Genomic DNA, 27,584 nt, shown 5'->3' with positions numbered 1-27,584 from the left:
ACATGCAGCATTCTGGTGATATTGTATTGTGTAGACTATGTATTCCTTCATTAGAAGGCAGCTGAATTTCTTAGGTGAATCCAGTATGTGTATACTATATTGTGAATCGAGTACAAATGACAAGCAAAGATTTATGCACTTTATTTGAACTATTTAATGCAATTGTTACATATATATTGTGTAACTCAATATGAGTAGGTCTTTTTTTAACTTCAAGCATTGTGTATTTACTTACACGCAATCATGAATAATAGTCATTTTCAATAAATTTCCAATGAAAAGAACTTACTGCACATTTTTAGTTGTGGGGAAAAAGTTTGAAATATCCTCTTTTGATATTGTCTTTCTGGACAGGGCTCTGATAGTACAGTAACATGGAACATTTGAACTATCAAGGACTAAAATCTTTCACTAATCAGTTTTTAAATATTTATTTTCTACACTGACAAATAAACTTTGCCAGTCAGTCTCATCCACTAAAATTTTCTTCTTGTATTTTAGCATTACTTTTTTAGGTGTTGGGCACAGGCTGGATGAAGTTTTTTTTTGCTCATGGGGGCAAAGTGAAAAACCCAGAGATCAAAGAGTGCTATGGATTCAGACATACTTTCCTCAGTTTGCATCAATTCCAATGGGGCTGCAGTGTTTCGGGTCATTGTTGTTGTTTCCAAGTAGTAAGTGGTGGCTGCAAGTATGTCAGTTCATCATGTTGTGTGTAACACTAAATTCTAGAGGCGAATGCACACCTGAAAGTATCTGATTTCAATCCCCGTTCTTTATATTTTCATGCACCATTTCATGGGCAGGAATTCCATTCAGCAAATTGAAAGAGGAGTTGGAACAAAGGAATTCTTATTACATTTATGCAGCACTTTGGTGAAACTGCACCTGGAGCACTGCTTGTAGTTTTATACTGAAGGAAACCTCTACTTGTCTTAGAGGTAGTGCAGCACAGTCACTAGGATGAATACTGGCTTGAAGAAATGTACTGTGAGTAGAATTAGGTTTTACTTACTGGAGTTTGGAAGCCATACGAGACTTTGAAAGGGACTGTCAATGAAGCTGCTGGAAAGCTGTTTCCATTCTCTATTATACCTAGCACTGGAGCAAAGCATCAAAATAGGAGAATCAGCCATTTTGTATTGAGCTTTGCAGATACTTATTTGCTAAGTGGGTTGTAAATCTTTGAGATACTCTATTTCTTAAGTCTACAGGTCATTGAGTATATTCACGGCCGAGCCCAGAAGTTTCTGAATACTAGAGAGTCCCAGGTTATCTATAGTTCAGACAGGGAAGTGATTTCAATGGAAAATCAGCCATGATCTTGCTGAAAGGAGGGACAATCTCCAGAAGCCATATGGCCTATTCCTGATTCTATTTTGTTTGTTCTTACAATCTAACTCACATCACAATATAATTAACTGCAATTCAGAATGACTCACATTATAAAGCCAATTAGCTAACATCTAATTCTGTTACATTCCAAAATATTTTAGCAATATTTCTATGGGAATCCATACCTGAAGTTATTCAATATAAAGTAGAAATGGGTCAGCTCAAAACTTCCAGAAACAGGCCAAATTTAAGTACACTCTATTACAGAAGTAGGTCAGACTTGTACTTTTCAACTGCAACATACATTAGCCACAAAGTTTTTGAAATTTCAAGGTAATTGCACCCCAGTGACAGCTACTCAATAAGCGAAAACCTGGTGAACAACTGAATAAGCCGAGAGATCTGAAGACTAAAGAGGGCTTGAGTTCAAAGACAGGTAAAGAGAGGAAAAAATAAAAGAGAAAACAATACGTCAAGAGAGAGGGGGAGAAAAAGCAGGCGTTAGCAATTCCCAAATCAGTAAAATGGTGCTTACTTTAATTACTAGATGCATCTTTCAGAAGCAGAATCAGGTTTAATATCACTGGCAATGTCATGAAATTTGATGTCTTCACTGTAGCAGTAAAATGCAATACATAATCATAGGGGCGAAAACAGAATTGCAGTAAGTATATATATTAAATAGTTAAATTAAGTAAGTAGTTCAAACATAAAAACAAAAATAAAGGTAGTGAGGTCGTGTTTTGGGGTTCAATGTTCATTCAGAAATTGGATGACAGAGGGGAAGAAGCTGTTCCTGATGGTAGCAATGAGAGCAGGGCATGTCCCTGGTGATGGGGGTCCTTAATGATGGAAGCCACCTTTTTGAGGCATCACTTCTTGAAGATGTCCTGGATACTACAGGAGTTAGTGCACATAGAAACACAGAAAACCTACAGCACAATACAGGCCCTTTGGCCCACAATGGTGTACCAAACATGTACTTACTTTAGAGATTACCTAGGGTTATCCATAGCCTCCATTTTTCTAAGTTCCATGTACCTATCCAAGAGTCTCTTAAAAGACCCTATTGTATCTGCCTCCATCACCATCGTCGGCAGCCTATTCCATGCACTCACCACTCTCTGCATAAAAAACTTACCCCTGACATCTCCCCTGTACCTACTTCCAAGCACCTTAAAACTGTGCCCTCTCGTGTTAGCCATTTCAGCCTTGGGAAAAAGCCTCTGACTATCCACATGATCAATGCCTCTCATCATCTTATACACCTCTATCAGGTCACCTCTCATCCTCTATCGCTCCAAGGAACTGACTGAAAAGGACCATAATGGAACTGACTGAGTTTACAACTCTGTAGCTTATTTTGATCCTGTGCAGTAGACTCCCCCCCGCCCCCAACCCGCCATACCAGACAGTATTGCAGTCAGCTAGAATAGATAGATAGATAGATAGATAGATAGATAGATAGATAGACAGATAGATACTTTATTCATCCCCATGGGGAAATTCAACTTTTTTCCAATGTCCCATACACTTGTTGTAGCAAAACTAATTACATACAATACTTAACTCAGTAAAAAATATGATATGCATCTAAATCACTATCTCAAAAAGCATTAATAATAGCTTTTAAAAAGTTCTTAAGTCCTGGCGGTAGAATTGTAAAGCCTAATGGCATTGGGGATTATTGACCTCTTCATCCTGTCTGAGGAGCATTGCATCGATAGTAACCTGTCGCTGAAACTGCTTCTCTGTCTCTGGATGGTGCTATGTAGAGGATGTTCAGAGTTATCCATAATTGACCGTAGCCTACTCAGCGCCCTTCGCTCAGCTACCGATGTTAAACTCTCCAGTACTTTGCCCACGACAGAGCCCGCCTTCCTTACCAGCTTATTAAGACGTGAGGCGTCCCTCTTCTTAATGCTTCCTCCCCAACATGCCACCACAAAGAAGAGGGCGCTCTCCACAACTGACCTATAGAACATCTTCAGCATCTCACTACAGACATTGAATGACACCAACCTTCTTAGAAAGTACGATCGACTCTGTGCCTTCCTGCACAAGGCATCTGTGTTGGCAGTCCAGTCTAGCTTCTCGTCTAACTGTACTCCCAGATACTTGTAGGTCTTAACCTGCTCCACACATTCTCCATTCATTCCCTATGGTACATCTGTAGAAATTTGGGAGTACCTTTGGTGACATACCCAATCTCCTCAAACTCCTAATGAAATATACCCACTGTCATGTTTTCTTTATAGCTGCATCGTTACGTTGGACCCTGGGTAGATCCTCAGAGATGTTGACACCTAGGAACGTGAAATTGCGCACTCTTTCCACTTCTGATCCCTCTATGAGGACTGTGTGTGTTCCCTTGTCTTACCCTTTCTGAAGTCCATAATCAGTTCTTTGGTCCTACTAATGTTGAATGCAAGGTTGTTGCTATGACAACACTCAACTAACTGATATCTCTTGCTCCTGCACGCCCTCTTATCAACATCTGAGATTCTGCCAACAATAGTTGTGTCATCAGCAAATTTATAGATGGTATTTGAGCTGTGCTTAGCTACACAGTCATGAGTGTAGAGAGAGTAGAGCAGTGGACCAAGCACACATCCTTGAGGTGCACCAGTGTTGATTATCAGCGAGGTGGAGATCTTATTTCTGATCTGCACAGATTGTGGCTTTCCATTTAGGAAGTCGAGGATCCAGTTGCAGAGGAAGGATAAAATTAATGGGCACCAGGTAAGTAAATATAGCAATTTTATGAAATACATTGGGAGTTATGGGGAAAATTGTGTTTTCACCATGATAACGTAGCAGAGATGCAGATCCACCAGCACTATGTTGGAACTTGAAGTTCATGGGGTCATTTTTGCTCACAAGTTGTCAATTTGCATATTGGGGTACATTGTTTACATATTGTTAATATTTAGTAAATTCTAGCCTGATAATCATAAAGGTGGATGATAGTAGACCAAACTCTGAAAGGACACAACTGAAGTGGAAATAAATCTAAATGGAAGCTTTAGCACCAGATTAGAAATGAATGAAACCACAGTGAAGAATTTTCATTCAAGGTTTAATGTTTAATAGTGGAATATCCACTTTGCTGCTAAAACATTATCTTATCTACTGAAAGAATTTGATCATCGGCAGAGCTTGAGGTTTTGTTTTCAGTTTGAAATACACACAATTTCATACAATTGGTACATTTTAAAATTTGGAGCTATTTAATTCCTATCCCCATTCCCATTATGACAAGTTAGTCCTTATAGTCTTCTATTCTGTCTAGGTATCCTCAAACCTGATGGCATGAACATTGATTTCTCCTTCCGCTATTTTTCCTTTTCTCCTCCCCCTTCCCTCGATTCCCCACTCTGGCCTCTTACCTCTACTCCTCACCTGTCTATCACCTCTCCCTGGTGTCCTCCTTCTTCCCCTTTCTCCCATGGTCCATTCTCCTCTCTTATCACATTCCCTCTTCTCCAGCCTCTTACCTTTCCCATCCACATGGCTTCATCTATCACCTTCCAGCTAGTCCTCCTTCCCCTCCCCCCAACATTTTATTCTGGTGTCTTCCCCCTTCTTTTCTGGTCTTGATGAAGGGCTCGGCCTGAAACATCAATTGTTTATTCATTTCCATAGATGCTGCCTGACCTGCTGAGTTCCTTCAGCATTTTGTGTGTGTTGACCTAGTAATACTAGTAGACCTAGTAGTACTTCTTCCCACTTTTAGCCCCAATTTCACTCTATCTCCTCTTTCTCATCCTCTTTTAGCCCAAGTGGCATCCCTCTGGAGGAGAGGACAGAGGACAACACTACTGATCTTCCAACAATTCTTCAACTCTATGGCCAATATTTTCATCTAGTCAGTCTGTTGCTGCCAGAATTACACAGTTAGAGAGGCAACAGAGATCAAGAGGCTGATTAATTAGTTCTACCTACATGTGCACGTTTCACTTTATACTTCTCGTTATTCTAAAATTAAAGCATCTCGTGTTGAATCTCTATTACAGCATGGCCTCTGATATAAGTGCACTGTTTATCAACCAGTCATTAATAAAATACTGTATCTGGGCTGTATTTATTTAAAACACTGTACATCTTTATGATTGGCTCCTAAAGGTGACATAATTGAGAAAGTTCACAATGCCTAGAAATCCCTATTAAAAAGCACTTTACAGGATTAAAAATGCATTTGAACTGACAGTACAGCTTTGTTCTGCTTCATCTTCCAGCTCATGCTCTGGAAGTGTCAGAGAGCACTAGTCACTGTGGGCCATCCAGAGGGCACCTTCTCAAATTTTCTTTAAAACATTGGTTGGGTGAATTGATCATCCAGAGTTGATTTTCTGTTGATTTTATAAAGGAACCTATTTAAGCTGTTGATCGTGGAATTTTACAATCTGTAGTTTAAGTTATCAGATTTTTCCACATAATGGATCAAAGCTGAGTCAAAATATAATTTAATGTTACATGCTTATACAAACCAGAACTCCATACTGTTCCTGATGAATTACCTTATTAAGCAGAATATAGTGATGTGAATTTCACATCAATTGATACATGATGTAAACACTTCCAAAGAGCTTTGGTTATGGTTAATACTATAGTACTAGCTAGATCCTGGTTTAATAGGCATGATATAGTTGGGGACTTTTAAAACAATCATATGTGATAATCACCCAGAGAATAGAAGAGAGATCACACAATCTACTATAGCCGCAAAATATTACATAAATTAGTAAGTAATTACAGTTTAAATAAGGACAGTGAGCTTCAACTGATCCCAAATTTAATTGAGGTCTGATTAAAAAAAGAAGCTGAAGTTTTAGATGCAATCTGAACAATATAAACAAATCCATTAACTATTTCTGCATGCGTCTAAGATATTTCATTAATGTGGCATGTGTGTTAAATGTGCTTTCTTTGTATTTGTGAAGATTGTAAATTGTGTTTATTTTGCAGTGCATGCAAAGCAAAAATATATCACGAGGAAATAAACATGTATAAATAAAAAAAATCTGTAAGCTGAACTGCATTATCTTGCATACATTAGCAGATATGAATTATTTCTGTTTAAATATTTAATTTTTCACATATTCTAAATATGTTTCCACACTGATAGAGGAAGGAAACTCCATTATGATACCATGTATATTGTAAATAATAAAGAAAATAAAAATGTAAGATTGCTAATTATTGATACAAAAGCTGCATCTTAGTATAGGTTTACAAAGATTTGATTGACTGGATTTTTTATTTTTAGCTCTTGCATATCCAGTTTCTTCATTGGAATCTCTGTTATTGCATCAAATTATTGATAGGTACCCAATGTCCATTGTATATTAGACAGCATTTTCACACAGTTGTCAATTCATCGTGTATTCCCTGCATCAGCAGTTCTGATGGAGTTACTATAAATAAGATAGAGTGTAATGTTTGCAATGCATGTCTCTGTGCGTGTCAGATTGCTGATAGCAGTTCCGTTCTTAATTCATTGGTAGTTGGCTTGCAAAAACAAACTAAAATTTATATGCTTTTTTGTTTTAAAGCTGCATGACTCTACAACTGTGTTGTTTGTTCTGAAAGTACAGTAATATTAACTCCTGAGATGTTTCGTATATGTGCTTACCCTTGACATGATGATGTTATGGTTTCTATAACATAATAAACCATACCAAGGCATTTCAGAGGAGTGTTATCATGTAACATTTGAAACTGACTCACAAAAAGAGACAATAGGCTAAATGATTACATCACGGAAATGGGAACTCAGGAGCATCTTATGACAAGAGAGGTTGAATGGTTTAAGGAGAGAAATCCAGCGCTTTTATTTGTTTCAATAGCTGAAATTAGGGCTTCTAGTTGTGAAAAATTAAAATCAGGGATGAGAAGAGTGAGGATTTTTGGAAGGCTAAAGGACATTAGTAAGTCAGGGTGGACCAATGGGATTGAGAGATCTAAAATCAAGCATGAGAATTCTAAAAAATTCATGGCATTGTCAGACTGGGGCAATGTGGGTCAATGAACAGAGGAGTAGTGAGTGTGCATAAGTTAAACTTTGATGTTTGAGCTTTCTCACTGCATTGCAAATCACAAACTTGAATTACCTATTTAACTTAATATTAAATGCAAAGTACTTCCTTTATATGGTTTATAAAAGGAAAAGTTGACCCTTTCTCTTACAGGAAAGGAATAATTATGCATTGTCTTTAGTAGCCAGGGATTTGATTTGTTGGATGTACTGATTATAAGAGAAACATTCTATTAATAAGAAAAGAAAAACATGTATTTATATAAAGCTTTTCATGACCAGGACATCTAGGCTTCTTTTCAGCCACTGAAGAACTATTCTATTTAAGAGTAGCTACTGTTCTAAGGTAGGAAACCTAAAAAACAATTTCTGCACAGAAAGCTCCCACCAATAGCAAGGTGGAAATGATGAGATGATTATTTATAGAAGAGGAATAACTGCTGGCCAGGAGTTTAGGGAGAAATCTCTTGTTTTTCTTCCAATCTGTTCAGTGGCACCTCTAGCAGAGCAGCATGATCTCAACACTGCTCTGGGATTTTTATTTTGTAAAATTATGTTCATAACCCTGAAAGCAAGACTTGAACCCACAACTTCCTGATTCAGGTAACATGGTCTGGTAGCAGAAAATCCTGAACTGGAGTTTTGAGAATTATATAAAACATACGAGATCATTGGTATTTGTCTGATTGAGACTTCGTGTTGCAGACTTTCCACATGCTGCACAGTGGCTTTTTGTGTTTTTTCTCTCTCACGTACATAAAACTCAAGAACTTACACAACCAAAATGGCAGTAAATTTATTTGGAGGGCAAGTATTTGCACTCTGTAATCAACCCTGCTGTGAAATTTCAGTGCTAGACAGTCACCTGGCTTCAGATTTACCTGCCCATGGCTACACTTGTGAATGTGATGCATGATGGCTGTGTTGATCTCAATCTGTTTGAGGGACAGATTACAGCTTTCATCAAAAGTTAATGCATTTTTATCAGCCAATGATCAATGAAAAAAGAAATGCAAATTTTATGAAAACATACTGAGAAACAGGACTGAGTATTGGTTGCAATTTCCCTCAAAACAAATTCAGTGCAGTAAACTTTACATGAATACTTGTCAAAATTACACAATGGCTTTGGAACAAGTGAATCAATAAATCCTTTGTCTGAATGTTTTGCAGACCTGCCTATCACTATTTCCTCAAAGCTTTTTAGGCCAGTATAGGACAGAAAGACTCTTCTGTTGTCTTGTCTCAATTAGATTCTCTGCCTTTTGATTTTTAATGTTGCTCTCTTTTGACTGAAAGATGAATTCTAAAGAGCATATCTCACTCCACCCTCCCTTTTATGCAGCTCTGTGGTTAATGTACTTCTTTGAAAGACATGACTATGAGCTGCTATGTACTGTAGTTCTAAGAAAGCTCTAGAATACCAGAGAGCTCTGAAAGGAGCATGTGAAAACTGTCAACTCCTGCTTCCAGGAATGCATTTCTTATTCAGTTCTTCCTCCAGATAACCTGACGGTGGTTTTACTAATAACACCGAGAACTAAATCTGTAGACTTTGGAAGTCTGTTTCATGGAAGTATCATGTGTTTCCATGGTGAGTGATTAAATGGTACGGTAGTTCAGTATTTTTTGTATTGAATGTTAATCTGTGCTTCTTTCTCATTCACAACCTTATTCCAGCTGCCCCGAGCTTGTTGTGGAACCCACAATTTGCTGGGCATATATAAGTATAAACTGATTGATAGCAACAGATATAAATTTTGCTGCAATTAAAAAAAGCTTATTTAATAACAATCTCTGAAGCATTTACAATAGTAGTGATCTGCCTGCTGAATTTCAGTCCAAATGCAATTGCTAGAAACTGCCTTTTAAAAATAATGTAGTAATATAAGTAAGATTTTGCATTTCCCTAGTTTTTGCTGATTGTCAGAGATGGTAATTACAACAGATACTGCAAGGCTCATGGAAGTTTTGTTCCTGTGATTACAATTTTAGTTGTAAATGGAATTGTAATCTAGCCAGTGCAATTTCAAATGCACTTTGGGTGAAATTTTCCCAAAGCAGAAACTTGACCAATTATGTTTTAGGATAAGTTCAAATATGCATATGATGTCTGAAGTGGTCACGTTACATAGAAAGCTCATTAAGTAAGATGACATTTTGATCCTGAAGTTCAATATGTTAATTGGTCCTTTGTATCTTCAGACCAGTTGGTTTGTATTTAAATCATCTTATTCTAGAACAAAAACATTATCAAAGCTTTTCTGTTTCTTTTCTCAAGAATGATCTGATGGAATGGCTCTCAATCATTGGCCTTGCTCAATATTACAAGACACTCGTGGAGAATGGTTATGAAAACATTGAGTTTATCACTGATATCACCTGGGAGGACCTTCAGGAAATCGGTATCACAAAGTTGGGTGAGTGGTGACCATTCCACACTTGCCTTTTTTTGGGTCATTTTAGATACCTTGTGCTTGAGGCCCATAAATGAACAAAAATGAAAGAATCTAATGATAAAGGAGCATTAGGCCCACTTTCCTGGTTCTTCTCTACACTTTCGAATACGTATGTTCAATGAGTCCGTAACCTTTAACAAAATTTGCTGCAGAATGTACGAACATCTACAGTACATGAATTGTGTAGACCTTAGCTGTTATCTTTCTACAAAACATTACTAAAACCCAGTGAAGTTAGTCACATGACAATTATTAAAGGGGTGAGAAACTTAAAGTAACATAATTCATAATCAACAACATAGAGTTATAATGTACTGAAACAGGTCCTTCAACTAACTCTGTCTATACTGGTCATTAAGTGCCTACCAATACCACTCCCAATTTCCAGTACCAGCCCAACGCCATTAAATTTTAAGAATATCATATTTATTAGATATTAGAAGAGAACCTGTATCCACCAATGCCTGAGGAAGTACAGTCCAGATTTCAACCATGCTCTGCGTGAAAAATATTCAAGTCCTTCTAAATCTCTGACTCCTTATCTAAAACATATCAATGTTTCTGCTGAGAAAAGTTTCTCACTATCTATCTTAGCTATGCTTCTCATAATTTTATATACCTCAGTTAGGTCTCAGGGCTCAGAAAACTGAGAAGGTTAAGGTGAGTTTTCTGAGCCCTAAGGAAAACAAATTCTGCATATCCAGTCAAAAGTTATAGCTGAAACATGCCATCACATGGAACATCAAGGAGAATCCCCTTTGCCACCACGCCAGTGTAATTATATCCTTTTCATTGTGCAGTGACACATGTAAAACCTTTCTGATGTTCCTCCTTTATCTAATACTTCCAACAGGCAGATCTCTTCTTCATCTTCTTAAGCCCATAACCCCTACGGAGGCTGCAACTTGCCAGACCCCTCTGTCCCGGGCCGATAGAAGGTCGATCAGCCCTATGGTTTCCACTTTCCCCACATGATTTCAGATGTTTTCCACACAAAGATCCTTGCTCTCCCAGGGTTGAGGTCTTTCCGTAGCTCTGGGTTTTTACAGGATGGGGTTGCTAGCCCCATGCCCAACCCTCCTCCTTTTGCAGCCAAGCTATGGATCATCCATGGTGGAGTTAATAGGCAGATCCAGGATGCTTTTATTCACTAAATACTCACACAAGTGTAATAATTCCACTCTCCAAATGATACTATTTGAAAGACCTAAATAAGTACCGGTAGTAAAATGATGCTGCTTGCAATTACTCAGACCAAACACTATTTGTATGGTGGGGTATGGTTAAATTATAAGATTTGCAGTCACAGTTCTTGACCATTGATCCAAAGACATACATTCAGATCCTACCACAGCACCTGGGAAGCTTAAATTCAAGTAATTAAATGACAATCTAGAACTTCTGCTAATTAGAGAGGCTACTAAACATTGCCCTTTATTGCAAGAGGTATAGAGTAGAAAAAGATGTAACTTTACATTATTCTGGTGAAACAGAAACTGGAGAACCTCATACAGATTTGGTCTCCGTATTTATGGAAGGATAAATTTGCATTTGGGTAATACAGAGAAGATTCAATGATTCGTGGAATGAAAGGGTTGGCATACACTGGGCCTATTTTGGACATTAGAACAATACAACAGACAATAGGTGCAGGAGTAGACCCATTCGGCCCTTCGAGCCAGCACCGCCATTCACTGTGATCATGGCTGATCATCCAGAATCAGTACCCTGTTCCTGCCTTCTCCCCATATCCCTTGACTCCGCTATCTTTAAGAGCTCTATCTAACTCTTTCTTGAAAGCATCCAGAGAATTGGCCTCCACTGCCTTCTGAGGCAGAGCATTCCACAGATCCACAACTCTCTGGGTGAAAAAGTTTTTCCTCAACTCCGTTCTAAATGGCCTACCCCTTATTCTTAAACTGTGGCCTCTGGTTCTGGACTCACCCAACATCGGGAACATGTTTCCTGCCTCTAGCCTGTCCAATCCCTTAATAATCTTATATGTTTCAATCAGATCCCCTCTCATCCTTCTAAATTCCATTTAGCAACCATATTGAAACATATCAGGTTCCAACAGAGAAAATGAGTATGAAGAGAGAGCAGCAAAGTGTAATGAGGCAAACACTAGATCAGCCATGTTATTAAGTGATGGAGTAGGCTCAAGAGGATGATAAGCCTGCCCCGTTCCCATTTCTTAAATCCACTAAATTCAGCTTGGAGAAAACACTCGATTATGGGTTACTCTCTCAGTTCAGAACCGAGTGCTGATCCTTATGTTCCTTTCTCGAGTGGGACTTTGAATCTGTAGACTCTCAGGTGAGCAAACTACTCATTGTGTATCTAGTTGCAAGAAGAAAAAGAAACAAAAATAAGGATTGCATTTTAATACTAAGGTGCTTGAAACACTATTGTTGATAGATATGAATGGAGATGTATAATTGATTGGGGGTTCTGTCTTGATATGTGTTACTGAATCTTTGCAACTGACCAGCTTTTGATAGTAAGGTCAATGGAGAAAGGGAAATTGTGAAGAGAAAATCTGGCACCAGATATATAATTACTCACAAAGTAAGAAAATAAGCTATTTATTTAAAAATCTAGGGAATGGCAGTGTTGTATTGCCCTATACTTAATGGTATAAGTAAAATACTTTCAGTAATTTTACTGAGATTTCTGATCTGCCTTTATTCAGCATGGACTTTGGAGATTGCAGCACAGTATATAGCCTTTCATTACATTTTTGTACCAGTGCAGTTGGTTTTTAATCATAGGTGCAGAGAGAACAAGTGCCTGCATTCTTAGTACTCCCAAAGACACTTCTGAAAGAAAGATTTTTATTTTTTACAAAGCCTTTCAGTACTTTATTTTTTCGGGGCATCTCTAAGCTCCCTGCTTTATAATGAATCAGTTTCCAAGCATAGTTACTGCTGTCATGTGGAGAACTTCAAGCTGCTACAAGAACCAACATAATCACCTGTTTAATGTTAACGGAGATAGAAATATGGTGTAGTCCACCTGACCCTTGCTCTTCTCTAAGTGTCACAGCATTTTTTCCACACCCATGTTTACATCTCATCCAAAAACCTGCACATTTAGCAGAGCAGCAGACCTTCAGAATTCACATTATCAGCCCAGATCTTTGTGCTCGCCTCAAGTGTAGATTGTCCTATTAAGTCTCTCTTCCCTCACCTTAAACCTATGCCCTCTATTTGATATCCGAACCCTGAAGACTGTTCATTGACCCAGTCTATGCCACTTATTACTTTATACACTGATTTTTCAACTATTATGTTGTAGGATGATGTAAATAGTGGCAAAAGGTAGGGATCTGTTTGAGTGTAGAACAGATGTAGGTGATCAGCAGAATTTTACATTTCCATCATGATTCCCATTGAAATAAAGCAGGTTGTTTACTCATTATAGCCAAGAATCACACAAAGCCTAAACTAGACCACCTATGCCATGATTTTCAATTCTAATTGGAAGTCTGCAGGTGCACTTCTGCAATATCAAACTTGTATTTTCCATGTTTGGCTCTTGATTGGAGCACCCTTTACTTTAAGTGTCTCAATGTTCTTTTAAACCACATTTAGGTGATATACTGGTATCTTCCCAGTACCATTTGCCCATGTTTTTAACATAGGTGGTAGCTTAGTGATCAGTAGCAGTGATCTAGGATCAATTCCACTCTGACCTGTAAGGATTTTGTACTTCTTCCCCATGAAAGCATGGGTCTCTTCCAGGTACTCTGGTTTCTTCCCAAAGTCCAAAGATGTACCAGTTATTAGGTTAATTGGTCATTGTATATTGTCCCATAAGTCTAGGGTCAAAATCGAGGTTGCTAAGTGGTGCAGATGTGGACAAGCTTTGGGGAATGAGGGAAGTTACTCATCAAAGTGTATGTGGCTATTCCAATTCAATTTTTTGTCATATCACTTCCAGTATTTTTTGATTCCGATGGGGGATGTAGTGATAATGCTATTGAGTGTCAGAGCTGATTTTCTTATATATTCTGGATATTGTTATTGGCTGGTGCTTCTACACCACCAGCCAATAACAATACTTCCCACCTATCAGCCCAGGAATGGGTAATATCCGGAACCTGATGCACTTGTTTGTGGATTGCAGGGCTAAAATCCTGCAATTATCGGCAAACATCCCTACTTTTCACCCTACTATAGATGGAACAGTAATGAAGCAGCTGAAAGTGGGCTTGGGACACACCCCTGCAGAGATGTTCTGTGGCTGAGCTGATTAACCTCCATCTACCACAACCTTTGTGCCAATTGTAATTCTGACTAGCAGGTTTCCTGATCCCCAATTGACTCCAGTTTAGTCAATGCTCCTTGACGCCCTATGCAATCAAATGCTATCTTGCTATCAAGGGTGGTTACTTTCATTTAACCCCTGGACTTCAGTTTTGAGAGAGAGACTGGAAGGGTCTCAGTCCAAAATATTAATTGGGCTGCTGAGTTCCACCAGTATTTTGTGTATATTGCTCATGAGTTCTAGCATCAACAGCAGCCCTCATGTTTATGATTATCCCATCATTTTGCCAACAATCAGAAGTACTGTAGACTGAAGGGACAGCAACTAGTCTGGTTACATTTGTATCTCTTTGAGGACAAATCATAATTTCACTAAGTTATTCTTTGTTAAATTAATTCTTCAACCATCTTGATAGCCGATGTGTTCATTGGAAAGTATTGTAAAAAGTGAAAAAACATTTTGTATCTCCCCTTTCCTCTGCTTAATGGCTTATGGTCTTTTACAAAAATGATATTCAACTCAACGGAGCCCAAGCCAATTTTCCTAAAAAGTATGCTGTAAATGTCTTTATTATTGGAACATAGGAAATGCAGCAGCTAATTTGCTCACATTAAGCCCCTACAATATCATAGTGACAAATGTTTTTCTCAGCTATATTATGAGATACATCATTTTGAAAGACACCATAACTACATCACTTTGTCTTGAAGTTGATGTGGGCACAAATCACCTGGCTCTCAGAGAAAGCAGTAAGTATTGTGAAAGAAATCGAACCAAAGGTTCCAAGTTAAATAATCTTTATTGATAAAGGGGTTGTGGTGAAACATTGGCTTTGTTCCTTTCCACTGATGTTACCAGGCTCCCAGTTTCTGTTTTAGCATCTAGTGGAGGAGGCAGAGGAGTCAATTCTGCTCCTATGTCTTATCTGCAATATGTTTCATGTTCATTTGAAAGTGCTTTTGAATGAGAAATCCATCCATTCCTCCCACCCCAACAGTATTCTGCTGAAGTGCTAAAGTAATATTATTGTGAAATTTCTGCAGACAGTTAACTCTACCGCCATCATACCACCATAGGGCTGCCCATGCAAGAGTTATTTTACTGTTAACCTGGAAAATGCTGTGTTTTTCTGTTCTTAAATCCCATTAGGTCATCAGAAGAAGTTTATGCTCGCCGTGAAGAAACTGGCTGAAATCCAACGAGCTTCCAGATACGACTCAGGCACCCTGAAGAAGAAAACCCCACAGTCATTGGAGATTGTGGCTATTGAGTCTCCTCAGGGCGAGAATGCTGAATGCCAGTCCCCAAAAATGTCCACGTTCCAAGACAGTGAACTGAGCAACGAGCTGCAAGTGGCCATGACCACAGCTGGCGAGGCCAAGGACCAAAGGCAAGCAGGCAACCATGCAACGCCGACTCTGGAGAGCACAGCATACCCTGCAGGGGCTGGCCAGGAAAACGACAATGGAAGCAGGAGCAAGGGCAAGGCAAATGGCAGCACCGTGAATGCGCCAGGGGCAGGAAGCCAACTGCAGAGAGCCGCACTGTCCAAGAGCCAGGAGAGTCTGGATGCCCCCAGCCACCGCGCTGGCTTCACTGACCACCTGGGCCCCAGCAAGCGGGCGCACCGCCAGAGGGCCAGTGTGCCCCCAGCACCCGGGAAGCCCAGGGGAGCTGTGGCCCATGGACAGCAGCACCAAGCCGTGGTCACCATGTCCACCTTTACCCCGCCGCAGACCCCGACCAAGCCCAGGCCTTGCTCCCCACAGACACTCAACGTGCCCCAGGCCACGGCCAAGGTCAAGCCCATCCCACAGCTGCTTCAGGCCGAGCGGCCCATGTCGCCGCGCTCGCCCACCCACCGGGGCTTTGCCTACGTGATCCCGCAGCCGGCGGAGGCCGAGGCAACGCCGGTGGTGCCGGTGCTGAGGCTCCCGCCGCCTCAGGCCGACGAGGGCGGCCACCACGACCCGGCCAGGCCCAAGAAGCGGGCGCACAGCCTGAGCCGCTACGCCGTGTCGGACAGTGAGCAGGAGAAAGACGAGCTGACCGTGCCCGACGCCGGGCCGTACGCCACCATCCAGCGGCGGGTGGCGAGGAGTCACTCGGCCCGGGCGCCGCCACCCGCCGACGCCGGCGTCAACCGGAGCCAGTCATTCGCGCTGAGGCCCAGGAAGAAAGGGCCGCCGCCGCCGCCCCCCAAGCGCTCCAGCTCCGCCATCTCCAGCACTAACCTGGCCGACGACTTGTCGCGACCCGGGACCTGCGAGCAGTCGGACGAGCAGAGGCGGGCCAGCGGCCCAGGAGCGGTGGAGACGGGCAGTGCGGGAAGCGTCCGTTCCATCGCCGCCATGCTCGAGTTGTCGTCCATCGGCGGCGGCGCCCGGGCCCTGTCGCTGCGCCGCTCCTTCAAGACGCAGAAGCTTCTGGAAGGCGGCGGCGGCGGCGGCAGCCCCGCTCCCACCACCGAGCCGGTGCGGGTCGCCGTGGCAACGCCGCTGGCGGCCGTGAGGCGCGCACCGCGCGATGCCATCGGCCTGGACGGCGAGGTCATCAACCGGCGGAGGACCATCAGCGGCCCGGTCACCGGCCTGATCGCGGCCGCCCGGCGGGAGAAAATCGAGGCCGAGGCAGCCCGCCAGGGCCTGGCGCCCGAGAACCTGCCGTTCGCCGAGGAAGGCAACCTGACCATCAAGCAGCGGCCGCGGCAGCCCGGCGCCCTCAAGGCTGAAGCCGACATGAGGTCGCAGTCCTCGGCCTTAACGCCCGCCGAGCTGAGGAGAGCCAAGGCCAGGTCGGGGCAGGAGTCGGCCGCCTTCCACCTCATTGAGTCGAGCACGGTAAAGCGGAGGCCGAAAGCCCGGGGCGCCGAGTCCCCACCGCCCGATCACCACCTCCACAACGGCACGGCCGCCTTCAAGAGGAGGCCCGCGTCCGACATGGCCGAGGGCGAGACCTACCCGAGCTTCCTCACCGTCGGAGACCTCCCGCGGAGGAACAGCGAGCACGGCACGCAGGCGGCCAACGGCGAGGCCCGGAGGCCCGTCAAACCCCCCGTGTCCCCCAAGCCATCCATCACCCAGCCGGCCAAGAGGCCCGGGCCGGCGCCGGTCACTCGGAAATCTCCGCTGCCTGGCCCTGCTAGTCCAGGTACAGCTCACGTTATCAATTACATCCCTTTGTTTATCTCTCTTTATTCCCACCTCCAAAAGTAAACTTGCCTCTGCTACCGTAGCAACCGCGCAAGGGTTTTTAATCCCCTCACTGTTCGTCCCGCCCAAAGGGGCGGCACTGGGTGTTGGTATTGGATTATTATTGTCACACGCACAGAGACTATGAAAACATTCTGCTTGAAATGCTATTCATTTTATATTTGAGCAGAAAAAAAGAGTATCAGAATCAGGATTAATATCACCGACATATGTCGTGAAATGTGTTGTTCTTGTGGCAGCAATACAATGCATAACTGTAGAGGAAAAACTGTGAATTTGAGAAAATGCACATATATAATAATTCAATTAAATAAGTAGTGCAAAATTAAAAATAAAAAAAGTAGTGAAGTAGTGTTCATGAGTTCAATGTCCACTCAGCAATCGGATGATAGAGGGGAAGAAGCTGATCCTGAATTATTGATTGTGTGTCTTCAGGCTCCTGTACCCCCTTCCTGATGGTAGCAATGAGAACAGGGCATTAACCTGGCGATGGGGTGCTTAAGGATGTTTGCCACCTTTTTGAGGCACTGGTCGTTGAAAATGATCTGGATAGTACAGAGGCCCCTGATGTGACGGTAGAGGCAAATACATTAGAGGATTTTAAAAGATGTTTAGTTAGGTACGTGGAGGTGTGGAAGACAGAAGGACATTACGTGGTGTAGGCAGGAGGGATTAGTTTTTGGGTGTTTATGATTTGTTTTTTTTAGCTGGTTCAGCACAACATTCTGGGCTCCAGGGCCTGTTCACTGTTCTATGCTCTATGGTGGAGCTAAGTTTGCATGTCTCTACAGTTTATTTCAAATCTGTGCAGTATTCCCCCCCCCCCCCAAAACCAGACAGTGATGCACCCAGTTAGAATGTTCTCCATGTACATCTGTAACAATTTGTGAGTAGTCTTTGGTGACATATCAAATCTCCTCAAACCCCTAACAAAATATAGCTACTGGTGTACTTTCTTTGTAGCTGCATTGTTTTGTTGGGCCAAGGATAGATCCTCAGAGATCTTGACACCCAGGAACTTAAAATTGCTCACTCTCTCCATTTCTGATCCCTTGACGAGGACTTGATGTGTTCCCTATAGTTAGCTACAGAGATAGAGCAGTGCAGAATGACAAATATACTGCAAGGTCCAATCAGGGTAGATTGGGAGATCAAGAACTGGTAGTCTTACTGTTATCTCATGTACGGAGATATAGTGAAAAGCTACTGTTTGTATGTCATCTAAACAGGTCATTTTGTACTTAAGTACTTTAAGGTAGTAACAAAGAAAGAGAGAATGCACAATATTGAGTTGCAGTCACAGAGAAAGTGCAGTGCAGTAGTAAAGTGTAAGGGTCAGATTGTGAGAACAAGAATTGGAGTTGGTTTACTATTGTCACATTAACGGAGAGGCATGCCATACACGAAAAAAACATTAAAGTACTAAAGAGGAAAACAGAATGTAGAATTGGTAAAGTGGCAACTCTTAAATGGCTATTAAGGATTCAAAACATTAATTATCCTTTCAAAATATAAGATTAATAATTCTTTCTGGCTAACTTTACAGACAATTGTTCCAAACATTTATTACAGATTATTAAGTGTTACTATTTTTCCTCATTTGTAAACCCATTTATAGATCCATTTCTCTGCTGTAGTCTTGAGCAAGTTACGTGCTCGTATGTAAAACTTCATAATTGCTTCTTCTATAGTAAGCATTTTTGTAGAGCTCTACAGCCACCATGCTATTAGGAATTAAATTTCATGACGTAACTCAAAACTTAATCATTTTGAGAAGACTTCAATATTTTGGTTTTGAGGTAATTTTTTTCCTTGCACTATAATTACTGCCTTGTCCTTTGGACATTTATTTCAATCCCATGTCTTTACGACAACTTTGATAAGACCTAAGACAGTTAAACTGTATATCTCCCCTGTACATTTCTGACTCTCTAGAGAAGTAATATTCTATAATTTGCAATACAAACAAAGCAACCATTATTGTAAAAGATCTACTGAAGGATTTTTAACTTTAGTAATAATGTGTTATCTCTGTATTGTGAAATAGTAGTTACAATACTGAAACTGTGACCAGAGCATTTAAACTTTATTTATAATCTGTAAATAAAATTACCATGAACCAGATGCATTGTGATAAAAGCCCAAATTATTTACTAAAGTCCTCGGAGAAGGAAATCTACCCTTCTCTGACCTTGATTCCACTTCGTCAATAATGTGGTTGAATTCAGAGCCCTGTTAACTAAAGCAGCAGGGCTTTCAGTTTGCTTGAGGTCCTATTAGCTCACAAAAAGGATTCACCACACTTTCTGAGAGAAACCAGAAAGAGAATAAATACCAGGCCTGTCTAAGATCAATAATAGAAGGATTTTTATGTGTTTACGGTTGCTAACATATTGGATGGCTAGTTAAACATTTTATCAACCATCATCTGCAAATGAAAGATCCCATTATGCCATGACCATTGTTGAATGCAATCGGTATAACTCTAACTTCTATTAACATAATTTACGTATCACTCTTTTTTCAGAGATAAAGCGTGCCCCACCTCCTGTGTCCCCTAAACCGATTCTACCTCCCCCTCTGACTCCACCCAAGCCTATCAAACCCCACACTATTCTTCAGTCATTGAGTGCTGGTCCAACGCCAGTCCCTTCTCCCGCCAAGCAGCCAGCTATCAAGGCAGCAAGCACACCAGCATCCCTGTGCTCAAGCCCAGCTAAACCGATTGCTGCTGGTCCGCCACAGCAGGTTCCAATCAAACCACCAAGGTCTTCGATATCCGGGCCATCCACAGAGATGGCCACAACAGATGTAGCACAAATGAAGCTCGAAGAAACCAGCGCATCCCTGGCAGCCGCTTTACAGGCCGTGGAGGAGAAGATTAAGCATGACGAGGGGCAGGTGGCAGAGTAAGTCTGTTGATTTATTTATGCTTTGTGCAAAGAGCATGCTGATATTGACTGGACATTTCTATGGTTCAAGACTTCTGTCCCACCCTCTCCCACTTTCCCAGCTCCCATGTTTCACCTTCCTTTCCCATCCAATAACATCACCTTCAGCCCTTTGTTCCCTCCATCTATCATCTCCAAGCCTCTGTGTTATCTTCTTATCTTCCTCTTCTTCTTGGGCCCTTAGCTCCCAGTGGAGCATTGGTCATCAATGACCTCCCGTCTCCATCATCCTCAGAAAGTCGAAGGTTTGTTAATGTTTCTGTAATCCATTGCATTCACAGTACGGGGGATTGGCCCTTACAGCTTCACCAGTACTGTTAGCGGGCCTTACTCATTTCCACCTCTCACAACGGGGATATAGGGTTGGACTTTGAGAGGCCATCTTCCTATCATCCCATCTCAAATGGATCCGCCTATCACCTGACAGCTCTGGCTTCACACTCCCTCTCACCTCTATACTGGCTATCTTGCCTCTATCTTTCAGACCAGATGAAATATCGACCATCCATTTCCCTCCACAGATGCTGCCTTTCTCCAGCGTTTTTTGTTACTTAATACATATCTCATCTTTGTGCTTGTCAAAATCTCACGAAAACACGTTAAGCAGAGACATTGAAGATTTTAGTAGCTACAGACAACAGATTGCACATTATTTCATTCTATAGATTCAACATGGCAATACTGTACCTTGGTACTTCACAGGAGTGCCATCAAACAAAGAAACATATGCCAAGTCACACTGAGGTGATCAAAAGCCATGTTTTAAGTAGCACTTTACAGGAAGAAAGAAAGGTATCTAGTAAAAGCAGACTCTCAGTTTTGAAATTGAGTAAATTGATAAATATTGTACATATGTGCAGACAGAAGTTGACTGCTTTGTTATTCTTTCTAAATATTAATCCTCATAGAAATAAACCAAAAGCAAAAAAAAACTGAAGGAACTCAGCAGGTCAGTCAGCATCTGTGAAGGGAAGTGGACAGTCAACATTTAGGATTGAAACCCTGCTTCTGAATAGAAAGAATCTGTCTAGGTGAAGGGTTTTCAACTGATACATCAGCTATTCATTTTCCTCCATGTATGCTGCTTGACCTGCTGAGTTTGTTTCTGCTCCAGTCTTCAGCATCTGCACTCTCTTGTGTCTCTCACCAGTGACGCTTGGAATGTACTTTCTCTCGCCAGGACTGCCTCAGAGGTGAAGAGCACAGGCAGCATTCTGGATGACATTGGCAGTATGTTTGATGACTTGGCTGATCAGCTTGATGCCATGTTGGAATGAAGGAAGAGAAGACAGATGGCAGGGAAACCTCAGGACTCTATTGTGGGCACAATGATCTTTGAAATCCTTCCCAGACCAGTGTTGGACACAATCTCCCTTCATGAACCCATTTGATTTTGTTTTGGTTTGCACAACTGACCAAACAAAAAGTTTATATTACCTCAGGATCTTACCACATGAAGATCTGTGAAATCACTGTCATCATCTTTCAAAGAAAGTCAAAACCTTCTGATTTGGATTTGAATCTGAAACAGAGATTCAACTGTTGAACTGATTTAATATTGATTTGAGATCTTGCAAACATGAAAAAGTTTAAACTCCCAAAATTAAAGTTGAAATAGGGTGTTAATGCAAGATGTAGTATATGTACACTGTAAGCATGAGAAATATGATAGGCTTGTAAACCATCCATCACAGACGATAAAAACTTAATCAAGTGCACAATGACTTGGTTGAATTGTGGCTTTAAATTTCAACTTGGTTTCCCATTGGGTACATGGCCAGTGATAGAAAAATAGTGAGATTTAAGCTGACCTGTTTATAATACCTTCGGGTTAATAATCTAAACCAATGGTAGCATAGTGATTAAATTATTGGGTAATGTTTGATGGGATGCACAAGTTCAAATCACACCACGGTGTCTAGGGAAAGGCAGAATTTTTTAAAAATCAAGTATCAGTAACAGTAACCGTGAAACTATCTGACTGTCATAAATGTCCATCCAGTTCACAGATGTCCTTAAAGTAATGAAATCCCAGTCTGAGCTATATGTTGTTCCAGACCAACCTCAATGTGATTACCCACTTAATGGCCCATAAACACATTCAGTTCAGAGACATCCAGGAAGGGCAATGACACTTGGCCATGCCGGCTACAGCCAATGAATGAATAAATAAAGAATGTATTTATTAGTTTTGTCCATTAAATGACACAAAGTTTAAAACAGAATTTGTAGTTACTGCAGTGGAGAGACTGAACAGGTAACATTTAAGACCACATTTGATGTGGATGGAAGTGATTAGTGACAGAAATACTAACATTTCTATGTTGACTTTTATGACCTCGGTCCATGGTGCTCTTCAGCCAATGGAGAGGTTTTGGAAGCCTAGTTGCTGTTGTAATGTGAAAGCATTGTATCTTTAGGGACATTTAATGAAGGGTTAACGTAGTTGGTTGAGTTGGAATTATGGCTAAGAGTCAATATAGAGCTAGACACCTGCCTTGAATAGATAAATACTACACCAGGGCACCACCAGACTTGAACATTTCTTTCTGCATTTGGAAACTACATTCGATTGGCTTAGACCCACAGAAAGGGGAACTATTTGGTCAGATTTACCATTCCTTGTCGTGTTCAATGTCTCCTATTGGCAAATCCCCTTGCAGTATCCTTGATGACACTTTTCATTGCCACATTTCATTACTTTGCACCGTTCATTGTACAGGGTCAGAAGTGGACAGTGATGGGTGGCAGAGAATAGGGCAGAGCAGTCAGACAGTAGCGCCTTCCTGAAGAAAATCATGAATGACAGCACACTGATCAAGAAATACAAAACACAACTCTCAAAAAAGTAAACATTACTGCCCATCTTGAAAGAAATTTGCATTTACTTAGCATCTTTCGTGGAATCAGGTCATCTTGGAAACATCTTAAGGCAATACAATACCTTTTGAAGAATGGCACATGTTGTAACAAATATGATAGTCAATTTGACCCACAAACAGCAATATGACAATAACTAGGTAAGTGTTTTCTAAATCGTCATGACTCTGGGAGGAACTTCCCTGCCTTTCTTCAAAATTGTGCCATTTTTAAATTCTGCCTGAGAGAGCAGAATGGAGCTCACTTGCACCTAGTGCAACACTCCCTCCATACACCCCAAAGACTGACAGCCTAGGTATTTGTGTAATGCATATTTTATTTAGAAGTGCTTCATTTAGTGAAGAAGTTAAGACAGAATAAATGTATGAATCAAGTATATAAAATATCTTGCAATCATTTCATTAGCATTCAAAAATTAATTTAAGGTCAAAATGAAAAGAAGGTGAAAACTAATTTTCAGTGTCAGAAGGCAAAGTGCAGTTTGACAAAAGTGCCAGACAAATCTATTTCCACCCATCTGTTAGGGAATTAGTGGGGCACAAATGAAAATGAATAAGGTAACAGCAGTCAAGATACTTTAAGTTAAGTTGGTTCAGAATCAGGCTTGGGTCAGCAGAGTGGCATTGAGAATAGGTTGATCCTTTGCACCTAGTCCAGTAAATCCAACATCTTACTGTCTTTTCTGCTCATGCTTTTTCTACATTTGAGTTTAATAATGAGTGTGTTTGAGTTCTTCCTCTGGACTTGCTGGTTTTGGTTTATTATTGTCATATGCATCAAGATACAATGAAAGATGCTTGGCTTGCATGCTCTTTATACACTAACAAATCATTGAGGTAAAACAAGGTAAAAAATAATAATACAGAATAGAATGTAAAAGCTATGGGCAAAGTGCAGCACAGGTAAACAATAAAGTACAAGATCATAGTGAGGTCGATTGTGAGGTCAGGAGTCCATCTTATTTCACAAGAGGTCTGATAACAGCAGGATAGAAGTTGTCCTTGAGCTTGATGCTATGTGCTTCCATAATTTTGTAACTTTTGCCTGGTGGAAAAGGGGAGAAGAGCGAATATCCGGAATGGATGAGGTCTAACACATCTAAACAATGCTGTAATTAACTAGATGATTCCATATTTCATCCTTATTAGACTGGTTAATTAATATTAAACTGGATTCATTATTGTTGCTCCAAGCCAAGTTGAAAAGGTGAAGTTTTAATTCTAAACAGCTTGGACTTCTCCTTCTCTCATAGGCTATGACTATTATAGGTAAGCTTAGAATTTATTGATGAGGTGGTGGCATTCTTGGTTGGTGCGGCTGTAACGAAACCCAATTTCCCTCGGGATCAATAAAGTATGTCTGTCTGTCATTCTGTGTGGTGAAGAACATAGGAATATGAAACAGGAGTAGGCTATATGTTATTCCCACAGTGTGGTTGGACAGGGAGATTTGTTTGTTGTGCACGTGGAAAGCAGTTTAACAGGCAGCAGAATTTTAATAAGGAAAGTGTTTGCATTGATATAGCACCTTTTGTCTCCTCAAACATCCCAAAAGTGCTTTAAATCTAACTAATTATGTTTGAAATGCAATTGCCAGCATAATGTAGAAAACAGAGTGGCCAATGTGTAGGTAGCAAAAACTTTGAAACATCAGTGACATAAATAACCAGATAACATACTTATAGCTGTTGGATGAGGAAAAAATCTTAGTCTGGTTTTAGGGAGATATCAAAACACACAAAATGCTGTAGGAACTCAGCAGGTCAGGCAGCATCTATGAAGACTAATAAACAGTCTTCAGGACTCTCATCATTTTGTGTGTGTTGCTCTGGATTTCCAGCATCTGCAGAATCTCTTGTGTTTTTAGGGAGGTATTTCCACATCTGGCTCTCCAGATTATGCCATTAGAACTTTTACAGGTATCTAAGAGAGTCAACTCAAGTTGTTGGCATATAAAAATCCATCCAAAAAGGTGCTTTGATTATATTTTTTTCTGTTTTTGCCAATAACCCCTGTTGCACAAATTCCAGTGGGTCAAGCTCCTAAACAGCTGTGGAACAGCTAGTATTTTTGCACACTGACCTAACGTTGTTTCATTAGGCCACCACTGTATTACTGTAGATATTTGTAATGCAGTGCCTTTGGTAGAAATAATTTCTCACTAATGTGTACAATCAGACTAGCAAGATAATGAAGTGAAACCCCCCATAAAATGGCCAGTCAGTCTCTAGTTTTCTCCACGTTCTGAGTTCACTCCCTGTGAGCCGGTATCTGATCATTAAGCCTCTCTGCAACAGGTTAAAATGGTTTCACACAAAGCTTGTTACATAGTGCTTTTCTATTGCTTCCAACATATTTGCAGATCAGACGTGCCAAGTGGACGTGCCCTTAGATTGGAGTCATATGCCTTCATCTTAATGGTTGAGATTCTCAGGTTAACTTTCCATATGACCTGAATAGGCCTAAGTGTCTTGTCTGGTCTGTTTTCATACTGAGTGAAGACTATGAATGATGCAAAATTCAAGACAGAGCAGTATGCACTCAGATATTGCCATTCCCCACCTTGAAGTGTTAAGTACAAATAGAACTTTATCTATAATACTATATATTGTAAATATATGTTATACACACAACACACACACATTACTTATGTTCCCTGGTTGGGATGCAGGCTCAAAGATCCCAAAGGGCTTTAGCACAGGTTCTAGTTGCACCAGCTGGTAAGGCTATGTGGAAGCATAAAGATTTTCAACCAGATATGCCAATTCCAGATGTGCATCTTCTGCCTCCCAGTGGCAAGAATAACACATTACAATAAAAAAGAAATCCATATCCATATTAAGCAGTAAAAGCGTGCACAATAGAAGCTATAAAGTGAATTGTTGGGCTTTCTGAAAATCCACATCACTTTCCTTTTAAGAAAAATTTAAGAAATATTTAAAATATTTGTGAATGCTCCTGTTCACAGATGAGAGATTTTACTGACCCAAAATTCTATATTAAATTATATATTAAGATGATTTAATCTAGCACAAACTGAAAATAACACTCCTGTAAAATTCTACTTTATTTTGAAGCCATTTTTAAATAAAATATATATAAATGATGTTTTTAAATTGTCATTTTGATTTTGTTGATTTTTTTTCTTTTTGGTGTTTTTAATGTTGAAGCAGAGCATTGTATGCATTTTTTTAAATGAACAATGACGTGCCTTGTTTACGTTGAAAATTTCTTTTGTTATTGCTTTATGATATTGAGTTGTATTTTGGATTTTAGTTGTTCAGGTGTTCAAGTAGAACACACCTGCTGTAGTAACAAATGTATAAAAACCGTGTATAAAGTCTGGGGTAATGCCTGAATTACAATGAATGCGTCTGCCTGTGGTTTGAAAAAACAAGTGTTAATTGTAATTCTCGGATTTGAGCTATTAATTGTCTTATATTGTGTCCTATGACCTAGTGTGTTTGTCAAAGTTTTGAAATTTCTTCAAAGCCTGAAAAATTGCTGATGTAAATTGTAAAAAAAAAGTAACAAAAGGTTTAGAAATCCCATAAAAATTGTATGACTGTTATATTTTTATTAAGTTATGAAACTGTATTGTATTTCCATTATGTAAAGCTATGCATCTTGACGCTTCATGCTATTCTGTGCGCTACTGAAAGTGATTAATGTTTTTGGGTGTGTTGTGGTGTTCGAAGAGGATTCCATTTCTTGTCGGTGTCACCCTGCAAGAAGAAACTCCGATCTTACAGAAAGTTAGAAGGAGAGACACTTGTTCACTCAATGTATTCGGGGAACCTGGTTTATTTTTATCTTGTAAAAAAGGGACTATGTTTTCAGTGGATTTCCTCAAGTGGGCTGGTTGCAAAATGTGTTCATCCTGTTGACTCTGCCAATGACTGTATCACAACCATCATGACAGGCATGTGGCAGTGTTGTGCTTGACTGATTGCATTTACTGCCATTGGCTCTAAATAAATGTTAAAAGGGCATTCTGTCTAGCCTTCATTTAAAAAAAATGTCTTTGACAGGGTTATATCCCTTCACTGAATGCAGGGAAGGTTTACTAGAATATAAGGTGTTTGTCCTTTGAAGAGATCGCTTAAGATCAACCTACGTACTCTGAAATTTAAAAGAATAAGAGGTGAACTAATCAAAATACATAAAATTCTGAGGGGGATCCCTACAGAGTAGGTGCAAAGATGTAACACATACTAAATGCTGGAGGAACTCAGCAGGTCAGTCTGCATCAATGGAGTGGAATAAACAGTTGACACTTTGTACCAAGACCCCTTGCCAACTGTTTATTCTCCTGCATAGTTGCTACCTGGTCTGCTGAGTTCCTCCAGTATTTTGTGTATCTTGCTCAAGATTTCCAGCATCTGCAGAATCACTTGTGTAATGTAGATGCCAAGATGCTGTTTATGAGCCAACAGAAACGC

At 40.5% G+C, this 27,584-nt stretch overlaps 1 protein-coding gene across 4 annotated transcripts in view; it reads left to right on the top strand.

Moving 5' to 3' along the window:
* caskin1 (CASK interacting protein 1) overlaps positions 1 to 27,134 on the top strand; it is a 696,764-nt gene extending 669,630 nt beyond the window's left edge. For all 4 annotated transcript variants that reach the window (XM_073060226.1, XM_073060225.1, XM_073060224.1 and 1 more), the window contains 4 exons: positions 9,654 to 9,792; positions 15,250 to 17,250; positions 19,840 to 20,221; positions 21,444 to 27,134. In XM_073060226.1, the coding sequence (XP_072916327.1) occupies positions 9,654 to 9,792; positions 15,250 to 17,250; positions 19,840 to 20,221; positions 21,444 to 21,540 (2,619 nt within the window). In that variant the 3' untranslated portion in view covers positions 21,541 to 27,134. The remainder of the gene's footprint in view (positions 1 to 9,653; positions 9,793 to 15,249; positions 17,251 to 19,839; positions 20,222 to 21,443) is intronic.
* The last annotated feature ends 450 nt before the right edge of the window (positions 27,135 to 27,584 follow it).

Source organism: Hemitrygon akajei, chromosome 11, assembly GCF_048418815.1.
Source record: "Hemitrygon akajei chromosome 11, sHemAka1.3, whole genome shotgun sequence".
Classification (NCBI taxonomy): Eukaryota; Metazoa; Chordata; class Chondrichthyes; order Myliobatiformes; family Dasyatidae; genus Hemitrygon; species Hemitrygon akajei.
This window is presented reverse-complemented; position numbering and strand designations above follow the sequence as displayed.